The sequence below is a fragment of the Anopheles merus genome, chromosome 2L (assembly GCF_017562075.2).
Source record: "Anopheles merus strain MAF chromosome 2L, AmerM5.1, whole genome shotgun sequence".
In the NCBI taxonomy this organism is placed as follows: Eukaryota; Metazoa; Arthropoda; class Insecta; order Diptera; family Culicidae; genus Anopheles; species Anopheles merus.
The window spans coordinates 18,890,129-18,905,588 of NC_054083.1; the positions used below are offsets into that span (position 1 = coordinate 18,890,129).

Sequence of the window (15,460 nt, forward strand, 5' to 3'; positions counted from 1 at the left end):
TTATGAACATCCCTGTAAACACCTGTAAAACACTAACTAAAAGGCAGACATCAGAGCGCTGGAGGCAAAAATTGAGGTGCACTGTCATAAATTGACGCCAATGGAGCTAACATTTAGCCGCTACGACTGTAAATGGCTAACTACCGCATGGGGACAGTGGGTGTGTGTGTGTGTCGGTAAGCACAAAAAGTTTCAATTTGATTTCACCGATCCATTGCAGAATGATTGATTCATTTTTAACTACACTTTAGCCCGATGAAAGAAGAAGAAGAAGAGCAAAAAAAACTTCAATCCGGTACAGCTTTTTCACGTTTCCAATCCCCTTACCCAGGATTGGAAACGATTGCATAAGCCACTGCGGTGGCGGTAGTGGCGCTAGGCGGCAGCATATGCCCATTACCCCACTTGGCTGTGGGAGGGAGGGGGCTTTCTCCTCCTAGTGGGCGGTCGTTAACAGCACTCGTCAATTAATGTTACAACACTTGGCAGAGCCGAACGACCCGGCAGGACGCGCGCATTCCGTTTGACGTTTCTGGGTGGGTGGGATTTGTTGGGCCGCGCACCAAACCCGGCACGGCCTTGCGCTGCCGCCGCCTGGACCACATTTATTGGATCCTTTTGTTTCGCTGTTTTTGCGCGCCCGCCAGTCCATGTGCGTCATTGTGTGTGTGATTCTATCCCTCCCCCACCTGCCACCACTCCCCCTTGTTGTAGTAGTTCAAGGAATGGAAATATCATTGAAATTACCCAGCATTTCTTCTGGGCCGTGGTTTGCTCTGGGCTTTTATTAGTTTGGCGTGCTGCAAAACCCCATAACGAACGAGATGTGAAGATATCACCCCAGCCAACCACCAACCCAACCACCCACCCAAATAATCAATAGCACGCGACCGAGCAAATGTAGTTTTTTGTTGTTGTTGTTCCTTCTACGCGTTCCGATTTTAGTGTCGCCATCGAGCCACGCGGTTATTGTGGAAACTTTTGTCACCCATTCTGTCCCCCCTCTGTGTCTACGCTCCCTTTCTCCCTCTCTCCCACGGGCCTACATCTTTTGGCCGCCTACACTGTGGAGCGGGGGAGCAGTGGAGCGCGTGTTACATAAAAGCAACATGTTAAAGGAAATGATCCTCCTTTTTCCCAACTCTCTTCTTCCCACTCTGCGGCAAACATCTTCAAACACCGGGCCAGGGCCAGCAGCTCCGGGGGCATCTTTGCTAATGAAAGAAGGAAATTGACCGCTTCCTACTCGTAACCGAGCACTCGTCGTAAGAATCTTTTCCCCGGAAAGTGGTTCCAGCTTGTGCAAGCAGCGAAGAAGAGGTTCGCCTACCAACCCACCTTTGGCCGCAATTTGATATCGTGACGTCTGTCTCGAAGTTCCAAAGTGGCGAGTCCAGTGTGTGTGTGGTAGTGATGCGGTATGATTGTGTATTAATATTGTACTTTAAGCAACATGTTGATGTAACTGTTGATTATTGTTATGGTTTCACATTTTTCTTCCTTCATATAACAATCACCCCCCTTTTTTAACTTGCCATACAATTTAATTATCTCGGCCCTGCGGGGGTCTCTCCGGTCCACCGGCAGTCGTATCCACCTGTGCAAACAGCGCGCAACGAGAGAGCCTCCGCAAGAGTGCGCTTAGAAAGGCACAGGAACTGGCAGCCAAAGCGGCGAAACAAATGAACAAACAGTTAAACAAACATGGGTCGAAAAGCCTCTTCGCTGCGCCCTTGGTTCACGCCTCTTTTTCCTGGTCCCCTCCCCACCACTATTCTCCTGTGCGCTGTTTCATTCGCTTTTTCACGGTTTCACGTTCACAGGCAGCGGTACGACGATGGCTAGCGGACGGGCACGGTTGCCACCAACGCCCGGGACGGTGGGTGCCGTATCGGCCGCTTCCTGCACCCGCCCAACACTGACCGAGCTGCACACCAACAACAATCTGTACCATTCGTCCTCCACCACCATGGGAGCCGGTGAGGGTGGAGTAGGAAGTTCTGCAGCAGCAGCAGCAGCCGTCGAGTATCAGCATCCGATGCACCATTCGTCGCACGTCGCCCAACAGCAGGCGCATCTGGCGGGGGTGGCCGGTACAGTGGTGGTGGGCGGTGGTCATCACCCCCATCAGCATCATCAGCATCACCACCAGCAGGAGGCGGGCATGACCGCAGGCGCTACTACCTCGCAAATGCTGCCGGACGTCGCGCTACTAGGACACGGCGTGACGCAATCGCTGCGCAAACCGTTCGATGCTCCCAGACACATGTAAGTACTGGTGTTGTGGAGGCGATGTGTGTTTATACTTTTGTTCAAAAGGCCTGTCTTGTAACATTGCCCTGTTTTGGCTTGTTCCTTACCGTATTTGGGGAGGGATGATTTAATTGAACCGCTCGGACCGATTGGCAAGAGGAAGTATTCTTTATTTACTGCTAAATTGTTGCTTCAAGTTGAAATACGGATCTTTTATATTGCTCGGAGATTAATGGTCTGTAAAGTCTGTAATGCATTAATTGCCTCAGATTTGCCTACCTTTATTAAAAGTAAATTTTGGTCGATGTCACTGTACCGTTAAGACTCAAATTACGGACAGCTTCAAATTCCGGAAGTTTTTATTTGACTAGTTAAAATGGCCCGGTTACAGGGCTACGCAACGTTTATTGGGGGGTATATAAGAACTTTACATCATTCAATAATTTCGTTTTTGGATCCTTTGTAAACAAATTTTGTTCTATGCTTATATTATTTTCTTCTATTTAATGTAATATAAATTAAATTATGGGTGGTGTACCTGTTGAAATAAATAATTTTTTTATCGAAATTCACACTGTTTGCGATAAATTTGCTTTACCTTTTGGATCATATGTTCCAGGTAATATCAAGTCCCGTGGTATCTTGGCATACGCCTTATCGAAACCCGGGAATATCATATGCCGTACGGAGATACGGAGCAGAAATTATGCGAACTCTTTCGGTTCTTTAGCATCTTGAACAGTCTGGGCTGTCTGAATATGCATGTTTTCCCGCACACACACAATACCCTAAATTTTCCCAACAGCATGTTCAGTTGGATGCACCTGGTCATTAATATCACGCGGGATGATTGGCAGAATCCGTCGGAAGTCACCACATAGTAGAACCACCTTATTACCGAACGTTTGGCGATTTCCCATAACATCCTGCAGGACGCGATCCAAGGCGCGAGCTTCTAGAGCATAGCGGCTGCTCATGGATGTCTCGTTCCATACGATCCGTGATGCCTGTTTCATCAATTCAGCCTGTGCTAACTGTACACGGATGTTATAGGAACTGTTCCAGCGTCCAGCAAGTTCGCGTGTACGCAAAAATAGTTTAGAGCACAGTGCCACCAGGACCATCAAGGAAAAATATTTTTCCAGTAGTGTGTCTCCTCTCGGATTGATTGTTTTGTCAACCCGTAGCTGTCCACTGCTGCGGTAATTACATCCTACACCGTTTATAGCTCGTTGATCAATCGGTTCACGTTAACTACAATAATATGTTGTCCAGCACATCAAAAGCATAAGAGTGGTTCACGTTCACCAGGGAAAATATTTCTGCAGCGGATATGGCGCATTGTAGCAGGTCTGGCTGTATCTGCTCAAAGTTGGCTAAATGCGGCATACTCGGAAACATCGTCAGCGCCTTCCGCGGCGCCTTTTCGCACAGGTACTGATTAATAAATCGTAGCGCTTTGAGGTTCTCGACAGCTCGCTGCAGCCAATTCTATTTGGAGTCTTCGACGGTGTACTGATCCTGATTTGTCGGTGACCAAAGTGGTTCACGTCCACGTCCTACAATAACCGAGGATTTTGGGACATTCCCTTCGACAATTTTTTTGCGTCGTGTATTTGCGGCCTTATACAACTTCTTATACATATGTTTGTTTATGGTTTGTCGTTTTTCGTCCAACGCCTACATCGATGAATCGCTATGTCGGTGCAATTACACGGTACAAAAACCATCCAAGTTATCCGCACCTAACATCAACTCACTAACCAACAACGTCTCACTATAGAGTGAAAAAGTAACGCTCTATAGTGAGATATTGAAAATGAGAACTTTTTTGTAAAATTTGTTATAGGATTGTAAAATTTGTTATAGGATAATTGGTATTTATTTTTGGTATTTTTTTTTGAATTTCTTTAAATGCAGTCCAGGGGCACAGCTTTTAAATTTTGAATAATAACAATGATGTACTAGATTAAATTATAAATGTATCTGGCCCCTAGTAAGCCCTGATGCCACAGTAAATAGATATTTTCTGTTGGTCAGTTCACCACCGGAGACATTCTTAGCAGTGTTTAGTGATGCGCGTTTCGGAACGCACCAATGGCTCCGGAGCCGTCTCTGGACTAACGGGTCCAGAGCCGGCTCCGACTATTTCCCGGAGCCGGCTCCGCTCCGACGGCTCCGGAGCCGGGTCCGCTCCGACGGCTCCGGAGCTGACTACGCTCGGACGGCTCCAGAGCAGGCTCCGCTCCAACAGCTCCGGAGCAGGCTCTGCTCCGATGGCTCCGGAGCCGGCTCCGCACCCACGGCTCCGGAGCCGGCTCTGCACCAACGGCTCCGCAGCCGCCTCCGGACTAACAGCTCTGCACTCACGGCTCCGTTCCAACGGCTCCGGAGCCAACTTCGGGGCCAAAAAAACGAATATATCTTCTGGCACGTGTGGAAGCTAACACACGATGTGATTGCAGTATTGACATGCATGACGTTGTGTAGCTTTCGTTGGTCTCGCCTTTCTTAACAATATTCAAAACTCATCGATTTTTTTTTTGATAAATTTCTTTAAACATGACCTACTCCACTATTTACGGATTTCCTCAGTTGAAACTTTATTGAAAATGTTTGCTTGGTTAAAACCTTGTTTTAAAACCGGCTCCGGAGCCGTTGGTGCGGAGCCAGCTCCGGAGCCATTGGAGCGATATTTTCTGATATAGCCATTGGAGCGGAGCCGGCTCCGGAGCCATGGATCCGGCTTGGGAGCCGTTTTGCCCATCGCTAGCAGTGTTGCTTTAAACCGACGCCAGTGTTATTTCTTCGATAATTCCTATTCATCGCGTCCACATGCATTGAAATGCATCAAAATCGATGGTAGAGGTTGTTATCACCCAAGGAACATTTTAAATCTTATCATAGTTTCAACGATGTTGCTGCGGTTATTCGATGAAGTCTTCCTTTTTCATTTGAATGTCGTGTATGACCTATAAGACTATAATTAGACTAAATTAAACTCACTTAAAACTGAAAGAACCCGTCTACAGAACTATGTTAAGACTACTAGTTAAAACTAATAATGTGCTGTATGGAGCGCACCCACGACTCCGATCTGAATCCGATGATTGTTAGCCTAGGACTCCGAATCCGGACGACTCCGAACGTCTTCGGACGACTCTAGACGATTCCGGGCGACCCTTCGCAACTTCTGACGACTCCGACTCCGGGTGACTCGGGGCGATTCCGGACGATTCCGGGCGATTTCCGGCGATTCGGAACGACTCCGGATATTGCAGCGCACCTGCCTTCCGGAGTCGATTCCGAATTTATCGGAGTTGGATCGTAGTCGACTCCGGATTCCTGTCAACTTTACCCATCACCAGGTAAAATCATTTTTAGACCTTTAAGATGTGAGGCGCAAATAAACTATCAAAATTACAGCATATTGCTATGGATACGTTTTTTAGACGCAAAGAAGCATTCAATATGAAATCATAATAATGGTTGAGAATTATTTGAAAATTATTATGTTGTCTTGATATTTTTCTGATGAATTGCTCGTGTATGAGCAGAAATCCATGACAATAAAATTTCTCTGTTGAAATACATTATAATAATTAGAAAAATATCATAGCCCCTGAATAATATGCATCTTTTTAGATTAAAAATACAAAATTTGTTTTAAACGCCCCCAATTTGCACCAAAAGCTGTGTCATAATAAATATGGCATGAAAAGCGTTTTGGAAATTTTCATTTTTCTTTTTGTTATGTAAACTATGAATTTGTTTATGTGCTATGTTTATGGCATATATTAGACACACAAAACAACAATTATATCAATAAAAAATCATTCCATCGGCTTAAAATCATAATCACGATTTTCTCAGTTTTCTCCCCTGTATAGATTTTATTAGAATAAGACAGATATCCAATAAACTTTACAGGGGATAAAATCGCCGACTGCAAGCAAAAGGAAAATTAAATTAAATATATTATGGCTGAAAACCGCAAAATTATGGCTTAAAACTTACGCAGAAGTTTTAAATATTCGGCTTATCCACGTTTCGGGTTAATAGCGTTTTTCGTGTACAACCTGTATAGTCTGTTCCAAGTTCCCCTCAACCAAGACCTTAATAAGATCAATTGATCTTGATGCCTTAGTCTCAAATAACGAATATTTAAACGTCCTTAAGAATGCGTTTACAGGTTGATTAAAGCCAACCATCAAAACTCCAATTACAGTTTTAACAGACAGTCTTATTAGCGTTTTCAGAACGTTTTAAAGGTTTAACAACTTTACAGACTGTTAAGCGTCTATTTTTGACAGGCTTATTTGGAATCCAATAGGAATTTCTAATTGGACTGTTCAAAAGAGTGCCGTGAGTCCAATTTTCGCCTGATTCGAATATCACGTTTTGCAGCCAAAATATATTCGATAATTAGTTATTTATGCTTAGTACTTTTATTAGTACCTTAGTATTTGAACTTTTATATATTTAATTGTTTATTTAATACAATTTGTGTAGATAATTTCATTATTTCTGTTTTTTCTGTCGATTGCACATGAAAAACCCCGATTTGTTTCTTCTGCATCAAACCTGTTCCCTGAGTTTAATAGATCCACATCCTTACTGTTTAGCATCAAATGTGTAGGCGCAGGGCGCAGGGATAGGGGCGGTCCCGTGGTACAGTCGTCAACTCGAACAACTCAATAACATGTCCATCATGGGTTCAAGCCCAAGAATGAACCGTCCCCCCATAGCAAGGATTGACTATCCGGCTGCGTGGTAATGAATTAAGTCTCGAAAGCCTGTATAGACCGGCATATCCGCGTAGGACGTTACGCCAAATAGAAGAAGAAGAAGAAGAAGAAGAAGTGTAGGCGCAACAGTTTTCATCGATCCGGGCCTTAAGTGTCCGCATGGAATGCTCTTGCATTTGTATATGTCGGTGTCGTTGTTGGGAATATTTTTGCGGTTTGTATCCAGTGCCCTGTATATTTAACACACAATCACCACGACCCCAGGGGGTGATGGTTCGATGATTCATTGGTTTCATTGAATTCATGCGTCGGCGCCTACAAGTCCAGACGTGGTTCGATTCCCACGACAAGTGGTCGGCGGACCCCAGGCTGTCGGATCAGATTCTGTACGGCGCCCTCTTTATTTGAATTACTGATGTTGTTTTGAATACAAACTAAACATATTTATTAATATATAAGATCTTTGGCCTTATTTTTTAATGAAGCTATAGTTCCATGTATTAATAATCATTCCTTTTTTTGGTGAAACATATAACGATAGAGTATCTGATTTATTGTGCAAACTGTGCATTCAAATTATACCCTTTACTGTCGTACATAAACATGGAAAAGAGAGATAAGTAACAAAAGCGCATAAACTTTCAATTTAATAATATTGCTTATAACAATCATTTTTATGATTTTATAAAAGCAATATTTTTCTTGACTGTATTTCTTATGAGAATGGCTACGGCTTAAGGTATTGTATCTGGTGGTTGTATTTATAGTATTTCCTGCTTGTCATTCGTTTAGCACATTGCACAGCATTGGTGGCCTAGGTCACGGTCACAGTAGAAAAAAGTCAACCCAGGGAATGGGCTGACGGATGGCAATCGATTTAAGTCCGGTCTTGAAAAAGACGATACGCTTCTTCATTAGACTATCGTGCCAAAATTAGTAATATATGCTATATGCTACTGGTATTATGTAATTGGTATTTATTTTTGGTATTTTTTTTTGAATTTCTTTAAATGCAGTCCAGGGGCACAGCTTTTAAATTTTGAATAATAACAATGATGTACTAGATTAAATTATAAATGTATCTGGCCCCTAGTAAGCCCTGATGCCACAGTAAATAGATATTTTCTGTTGGTCAGTTCACCACCGGAGACATTCTTAGCAGTGTTTAGTGATGCGCGTTTCGGAACGCACCAATGGCTCCGGAGCCGTCTCCGGACTAACGGGTCCAGAGCCGGCTCCGACTATTTCCCGGAGCCGGCTCCGCTCCGACGGCTCCGGAGCCGGGTCCGCTCCGACGGCTCCGGAGCTGACTACGCTCGGACGGCTCCAGAGCAGGCTCCGCTCCAACAGCTCCGGAGCAGGCTCTGCTCCGATGGCTCCGGAGCCGGCTCCGCACCCACGGCTCCGGAGCCGGCTCTGCACCAACGGCTCCGCAGCCGCCTCCGGACTAACAGCTCTGCACTGACGGCTCCGTTCCAATGGCTCCGGAGCCAACTTCGGGGCCAAAAAAACGAATATATCTTCTGGCACGTGTGGAAGCTAACACACGATGTGATTGCAGTATTGACATGCATGACGTTGTGTAGCTTTCGTTGGTCTCGCCTTTCTTAACAATATTCAAAACTCATAGATTTTTTTTTTTTTTGATAAATTTCTTTAAACATGACCTACTCCACTATTTACGGATTTCCTCAGTTGAAACTTTATTGAAAATGTTTGTTTGGATAGAACCTTGTTCTAAAACCGGCTCCGGAGCCGTTGGTGCGGAGCCAGCTCCGGAGCCATTGGAGCGATATTTTCTGATATAGCCATTGGAGCGGAGCCGGCTCCGGAGCCATGGATCCGGCTTGGGAGCCGTTTTGCCCATCGCTAGCAGTGTTGCTTTAAACCGACGCCAGTGTTATTTCTTCGATAATTCCTATTAATCGCGTCCACATGCATTGAACTGCATCAAAATCGATGGTAGAGGTTGTTATCACCCAAGGAACATTTTAAATCTTATCATAGTTTCAACGTTGTTGCTGCGGTTATTCGATGAAGTCTTCCTTTTTCATTTGAATGTCGTGTATGACCTATTTGTATGACGAGTTTGAATTAAAAATTTTAAATATGGAATTTGAATCATTTTTTATGTAATTAAACTTATAAACAGTGAATTTTCTTAAATATCAGTTAAACTACTCGCAAAAAAGTTTTGTTTTACAACTAGAAAGCAACAAAATATAAAGAAGGACGCTTTCATTTTGTACTTTGCCCGATTCATACTTCACAAGGCTCGAATAGAAATGACAGTGCCCAATTGAGGGTTTACGTCACCCGAAAAAGTATTTACGGCGACCGATAACGGTTTGACGACGCCCGATTGGCTAGGTAAACCCTGTAATGTGCTGTATGGAGCGCACCCACGACTCCGATCCGAATCTGACGATTCTTAGTCTGATTCCGACTTCGGCAAAATGGAACCACTAGATCCGCCCGGAGTCGGAGTCGTTCGGAGTCGTCCGGAGTCGCCAGGAGTCGTCCGGTGTCCCCCGGAGTTGGTCGCCCGACTCTGGACGAATCTGGGTGACTCTATACGACTCTGCACGACTCCGACTCCGGGAGACTCCGGACGACTCCGAACGACTCTGGATGACTCCCTAGGACTCCGACTCCGGACGACTCCGAACGACTTCGGACGACTCCAGACGACTCCGGGCGACCCTTCACGACTCCGGACGACTCCGACTCCGGGCGACTCGGGGCGATTCCGGACGATTCCGGGCGATTTCCGGCGATTCGGAACGACTCCGGATATTGCAGAGCACCTACCTTCCGGAGTCGATTCCGAATTTATTGGAGTTGGATCGTAGTCAACTCCGGATTCCTGTCAACTTTACCCATCACCAGGTAAAATCATTTTTAGACCTTTAAGATGTGAGGCGCAAATAAACTATCAAAATTACAGCATATTGCTATGGATACGTTCTTTAGACGCAAAGAAGCATTCAATATGAAGTCATAATAAAGGTTGAGAATTATTTGAGAATTGTTATGTTGTCTTGATATTTTTCTGATGAAATTGCTCGTGTATGAGCAGAAATCCATGACAATAAAATTTCTCTGTTGAAATACATTATAATAATTAGAAAAATATCATAGCCCCTGAATAATATGCATCTTTTTAGATTAAAAATACAAAATTTGTTTTAAACGCCCCCAATTTGCACCAAAAGCTGTGTCATAATAAATATGGCATGAAAAGCGTTTTGGAAATTTTCATTTTTCTTTTTGTTATGTAAACTATGAATTTGTTTATGTGCTATGTTTATGACATATATTAGACACACAAAACAACAATTATATCAATAAAAATTCATTCCATCGGCTTAAAATCATAATCACGATTTTCTCAGTTTTCTCCCCTGTATAGATTTTATTAGAATAAGACAGATATCCAATAAACTTTACAGGGGATAAAATCGCCGACTGCAAGCAAAAGGAAAATTAAATTAAATATATTATGGCTGAAAACCGCAAAATTATGGCTTAAAACTTACGCAGAAGTTTTAAATATTCGGCTTATCCACGTTTCGGGTTAATAGCGTTTTTCGTGTACAACCTGTATAGTCTGTTCCAAGTTCCCCTCAACCAAGACCTTCTTCTTCTTCTTTTGGCTCAACAACCGATGCCGGTCAAGGCCTGCCAACCCACTTGTGGGGTTGGCTTTCAGTGACTTATTGATTTCCCCCCATAGCAGGATAGTCAGTCCTACGTATGGCGGCACGGTCTATTTGGGGCTTGAACCCATGACGGGCATGTTGTTAAGTCGTACGAGTTGACGACTGTACCATGAGACCGGCAACCAAGACCTTAATAAGATCAATTGATCTTGATGCCTTAGTCTCAAATAACGAATATTTAAACGTCCTTAAGAATGCGTTTACAGGTTGATTAAAGCCAACCATCAAAACTCCAATTACAGTTTTAACAGACAGTCTTATTAGCGTTTTCAGAACGTTTTAAAGGTTTAACAACTTTACAGACTGTTAAGCGTCTATTTTTGACAGGCTTATTTGGAATCCAATAGGAATTTCTAATTGGACTGTTCAAAAGGGTGCCGTGAGTCCAATTTTCGCCTGATTCGAATATCACGTTTTTCAGCCAAAATATATTTGATGAATAGTTATTTATGCTTAATACTTTTATTAGTACCTTAGTATTTGTACTTTTATATATTTAATTGTTTATTCAATACAATTTGTGTAGATAATTTCATTATTTCTGTTTTTTCTGTCGATTGCACATGAAAAACCCCGATTTGTTTCTTCTGCATCAAACCTGTTCCCTGAGTTTAATAGATCCACATCCTTACTGTTTAGCATCAAATGTGTAGGCGCAGGGCGCAGGGATAGGGGCGGTCCCGTGGTACAGTCGTCAACTCGAACAACTCAATAACATGTCCATCATGGGTTCAAGCCCAAGAATGAACCGTCCCCCCATAGCAAGGATTGACTATCCGGCTGCGTGGTAATGAATTAAGTCTCGAAAGCCTGTATAGACCGGCATATCCGCGTAGGACGTTACGCCAAATAGAAGAAGAAGAAGAAGAAGAAGAAGTGTAGGCGCAACAGTTTTCATCGATCCGGGCCTTAAGTGTCCGCATGGAATGCTCTTGCATTTGTATATGTCGGTGTCGTTGTTGGGAATATTTTTGCGGTTTGTATCCAGTGCCCTGTATATTTAACACACAATCACCACGACCCCAGGGGGTGATGGTTCGATGATTCATTGGTTTCATTGAATTCATGCGTCGGCGCCTACAAGTCCAGACGTGGTTCGATTCCCACGACAAGTGGTCGGCGGACCCCAGGCTGTCGGATCAGATTCTGTACGGCGCCCTCTTTATTTGAATTACTGATGTTGTTTTGAATACAAACTAAACATATTTATTAATATATAAGATCTTTGGCCTTATTTTTTAATGAAGCTATAGTTCCATGTATTAATAATCATTCCTTTTTTTGGCTAAATATATAACGATAGAGTCTCTGATTTATTGTGCAAACTGTGCATTCAAATTATACCCTTTCCTGTCGTACATAAACATGGAAAAGAGAGATAAGTAACAAAAGCACATAAACTTTCAATTTAATAATATTGCTTAAAACAATCATTTTTATCATTTTATAAAAGCAATATTTTTCTTGACTGTATTTCTTATGAGAATGGCTACGGCTTAAGGTATTGTATCTGGTGGTTGTATTTACAGTATTTCCTGCTTGTCATTCGTTTAGCACATTGCACAGCATTGGTGGCCTAGGTCACGGTCACAGTAGAAAAAAGTCAACCCAGGGAATGGGCTGACGGATGGCAATCGATTTAAGTCCGGTCTTGAAAAAGACGATACGCTTTTTCATTAGACTATCGTGCCAAAATTAGTAATATATGCTATATGCTACTGAGAGTTAATAGTTTATAAAATATTGAAATAAAAAGTAAAACTCAAATCTGTTGTAACAAAATATTAATTACTCATCTCTTTGCTAGCATAAACAGTGTTATAGAAAAATACACAATCTCATAACATGTAAAAAATCAAGTCAAATAAAGACGGCAACCCAAAGGGTTAAGACAGCATTTCAATGGCAGAAACCAAAGGGACGCGTGGATGCTGCAGTTGAGTTTGATTGATAGAGTCAGAGCGCGGCAGCGTGGCTAAAAAAGGCATCACCCACAGCACAGAGAACACGATCTCAGTTAAAAGCGTACGGAATTTCCGCCCGCAGCACCGACAGCAACGGCAACGGCAGCGTCAGCTCGAAAACACACGTACAAAACAGCTCCGCTCACACTCCCGGGCGAGAGCTAAACGCTGGGTGCTCCCGGACCAAACTACACCCCGGCTGGAGGGGTGGTTGCAGTGGGTGAAGCAGAAGAGGAAGGAGGAGGGATGAAGAGTTGAACGTTTTCAATCGTTCTGCGAACAGCGTGTGTCATAGTAGCGACAGTGTGCCTACAAAAGATGCACACAAAGCAGATAGAAGGGGGCCGGTGGAATGGTGGTTTGTAGAAAATCTGTTGCACCGCTTCCTAGAAGATGTGCCCCATCCTCCCACCACATACACACACGCGGTGACATTACGTAAAGTGGTGTGATAGACGAAGATGAAAGGGGGGGGAAAACAAGGACCGCTGGAGCTGTTGCTTGCTGCACACAAGGCAACGCGATTAGCAACAGGCGCCCTCTGTCAGATGAAGCAACACATGTCCGGGTGTGTGTGGTAGTGCGGCAGCCCGTTTGCTTTCGCAGCATAAACACACACACACACCGGCGCGCGTCAAAACAAATGCACACACGTACAGGTGGGCTAACGCGTTTGTGTATGCCGCGCGCGCTCGATCCTGTGTTTCCCGGGATACATTTCCCTTTCCCCACGGCGACGTTTGTGAGCTTTCACCTTAACTTCCCCTTTTCTAATGTCAAAACACTTTTGCTCTCGTTCGGCAGCAGCTTTCGCTCTCTCGCTCGCTCTCTCTCTCTCGTAAGCGTAGCAGAGCAAGATCTTGCTTCCCCTTTCTCACCTGCCATTGGCGATGTGTGTGCGAAAGAGAAAGAGCGAGAGAGCATGCATCTGGTGAAGCTTTTCCGTGGCCGTGCTTCTCGCACACTCGCTCCCAAAAGCTCGCGAGCCCGCGAGCTGTCAACACAAACGTTAGCGGGGCCATCTGGGCCCATTCGCTTAGTCAGCGTGTGTATGGGGCGCTCTTTATGTGTAGCGCAAGAACTTTACACGCCACACACACACACACACTCGCTCAAAACGAGAATAATCTGCTACGATGAACGTACATGTGTGTGTTTGTTCGTTGTGACGCTTTTTGTGTGTATTTGCTGCAGGTGTATGCGAGTGTGGTCTGCGCGTTTGCTGAGCGAGCGTGTGTGGCGGTGGCGCTGCTGCCTGGCTCTGTGTGTATGGATGGTAAAGAACGCAAGCAACAGTTGAGCAGGCAAGACCGTTTTCTGCGTGGTGCGTTGAATGGTCCGGGCCAGATCTTTTGCATCACCGTGGCGGGGGCCATTGAATCTCGCGTGTGCGTGACCATCGTCAGTAGCAAGTGCGTTTTGACAATCATTTGTGTGTTGTGTTAGGTATAAGGTAGAATAAAGAAGAAAGAAGAGAGAAGAAGAAGAAGAAGAAGAAGAAGAAGCGATACAACAAAAGGCTAACCGTTTCAAACAGCAAAGTGTGTGTTGTGTGGTCGCCCGATTTTTGGGACAGAAACAACAAGAAACAACCTCTCGATTATAGTGGAATTAAGCGCGCAGGTGAGTTTGACCCGCACTACTCCCTTCCCTTCCTTTCTCTTCCGCCCAAACGGGGTTTAATCAGGACGATGGAAAGCTGCGGGTGTGCTGCTGCGGTGTTTAAAAATAGCCGAGCTCGGCTTCATCTCTCCAGCTTGAAATTGAAAGGAGAAGCCTTTTCCCTCCCCCCCACCCAACTCGCCGCTGTCCTCTATAAACCGGTCAAGAATGGACTTGAAACAGCAAAAAAAACGCAAAGAAAAGGTTCGCTGAGTTGTGGCGAAGAAGCGATACCTTGGGTGTGGGTGGGGGGGGGGGGGGGGGGTGGAAGGTGAAGATCCAAAGAACGACATCGACGACATGTGTCGAATGGTTAATTATGGCTCGTGGTTTGGTGTGTTCACACGCGTCCTTTAGCATCGAAAAACGGGGTGAAAAGCCTCGACCCATGTGTGTGTGTGCGTGTTTGTTTCCTTTCACAATTCCCGGTCACTTCCGATCAATGGCCGTTGAGAGAGTGTGGAAGGCAGAAAAAAAGCAGCGCACGTTCTTTATTAATAGAAAAACGATAATACACGGCTTGTGTGTGTGCGTGTGTGTGCGCTCGAATGAAGGGGGCGTTAAAACCGTCCCCGCTTCCCCCTGCCCCTCCACATTGCATTCACAAACGCATCTTTCCAGCGTGCTGTGCGTCGTTGCCATGCCAATGCAGGATTCCAATCAAATCGAACAAGTGTCACTTGACTGTCGCCGCCGCCGTTTGCGTGTGTTTCGAGGCGATGCGCACCGGATTAACCGTAAGCGAAATGCCATACACACACACACACACACACACACACACACACACACACACACACACACACACACACACACACACACACACACACACACACACACACACACACACACACACACACACACACACACGCACGCACGCTCATACGTACCACCCCTAGAAGGTGCATTTGGAGTGCTTGTGTGTTGCTGTGTGGTGCCGTGTGTGTTTGCCCTTGTGTGCGCACAAGACATCCAGCCGCGGACACGCGGGCGCGCGAAGAAGAGAATGCGCGACTCATTTTTATGCATATGAGGCCGTCCACGACCACCACACATTACAACCACCCCACTGCGTGTGTGTGTGTGTGTGTGGCTATGATTTCTTTCGACCGTG

The 15,460-nt window shown here is 44.8% G+C and overlaps 1 protein-coding gene across 4 annotated transcripts in view; it reads left to right on the top strand.

The window, feature by feature from the left end:
* LOC121593926 overlaps positions 1-15,460 on the top strand; it is a 45,308-nt gene that overhangs the window by 3,509 nt on the left and 26,339 nt on the right. For 3 of the 4 annotated variants that reach the window (XM_041916723.1, XM_041916725.1, XM_041916724.1), the window contains exon 2: positions 1,824-2,268. In XM_041916723.1, coding sequence (XP_041772657.1) covers positions 1,838-2,268 — 431 coding nt within the window. In that variant the 5' untranslated portion in view covers positions 1,824-1,837. Of the gene's footprint in view, positions 1-1,823; positions 2,269-13,784; positions 14,311-15,460 lie in introns of those variants that run through there. The other variant, XM_041916726.1, reaches the window with a different exon arrangement.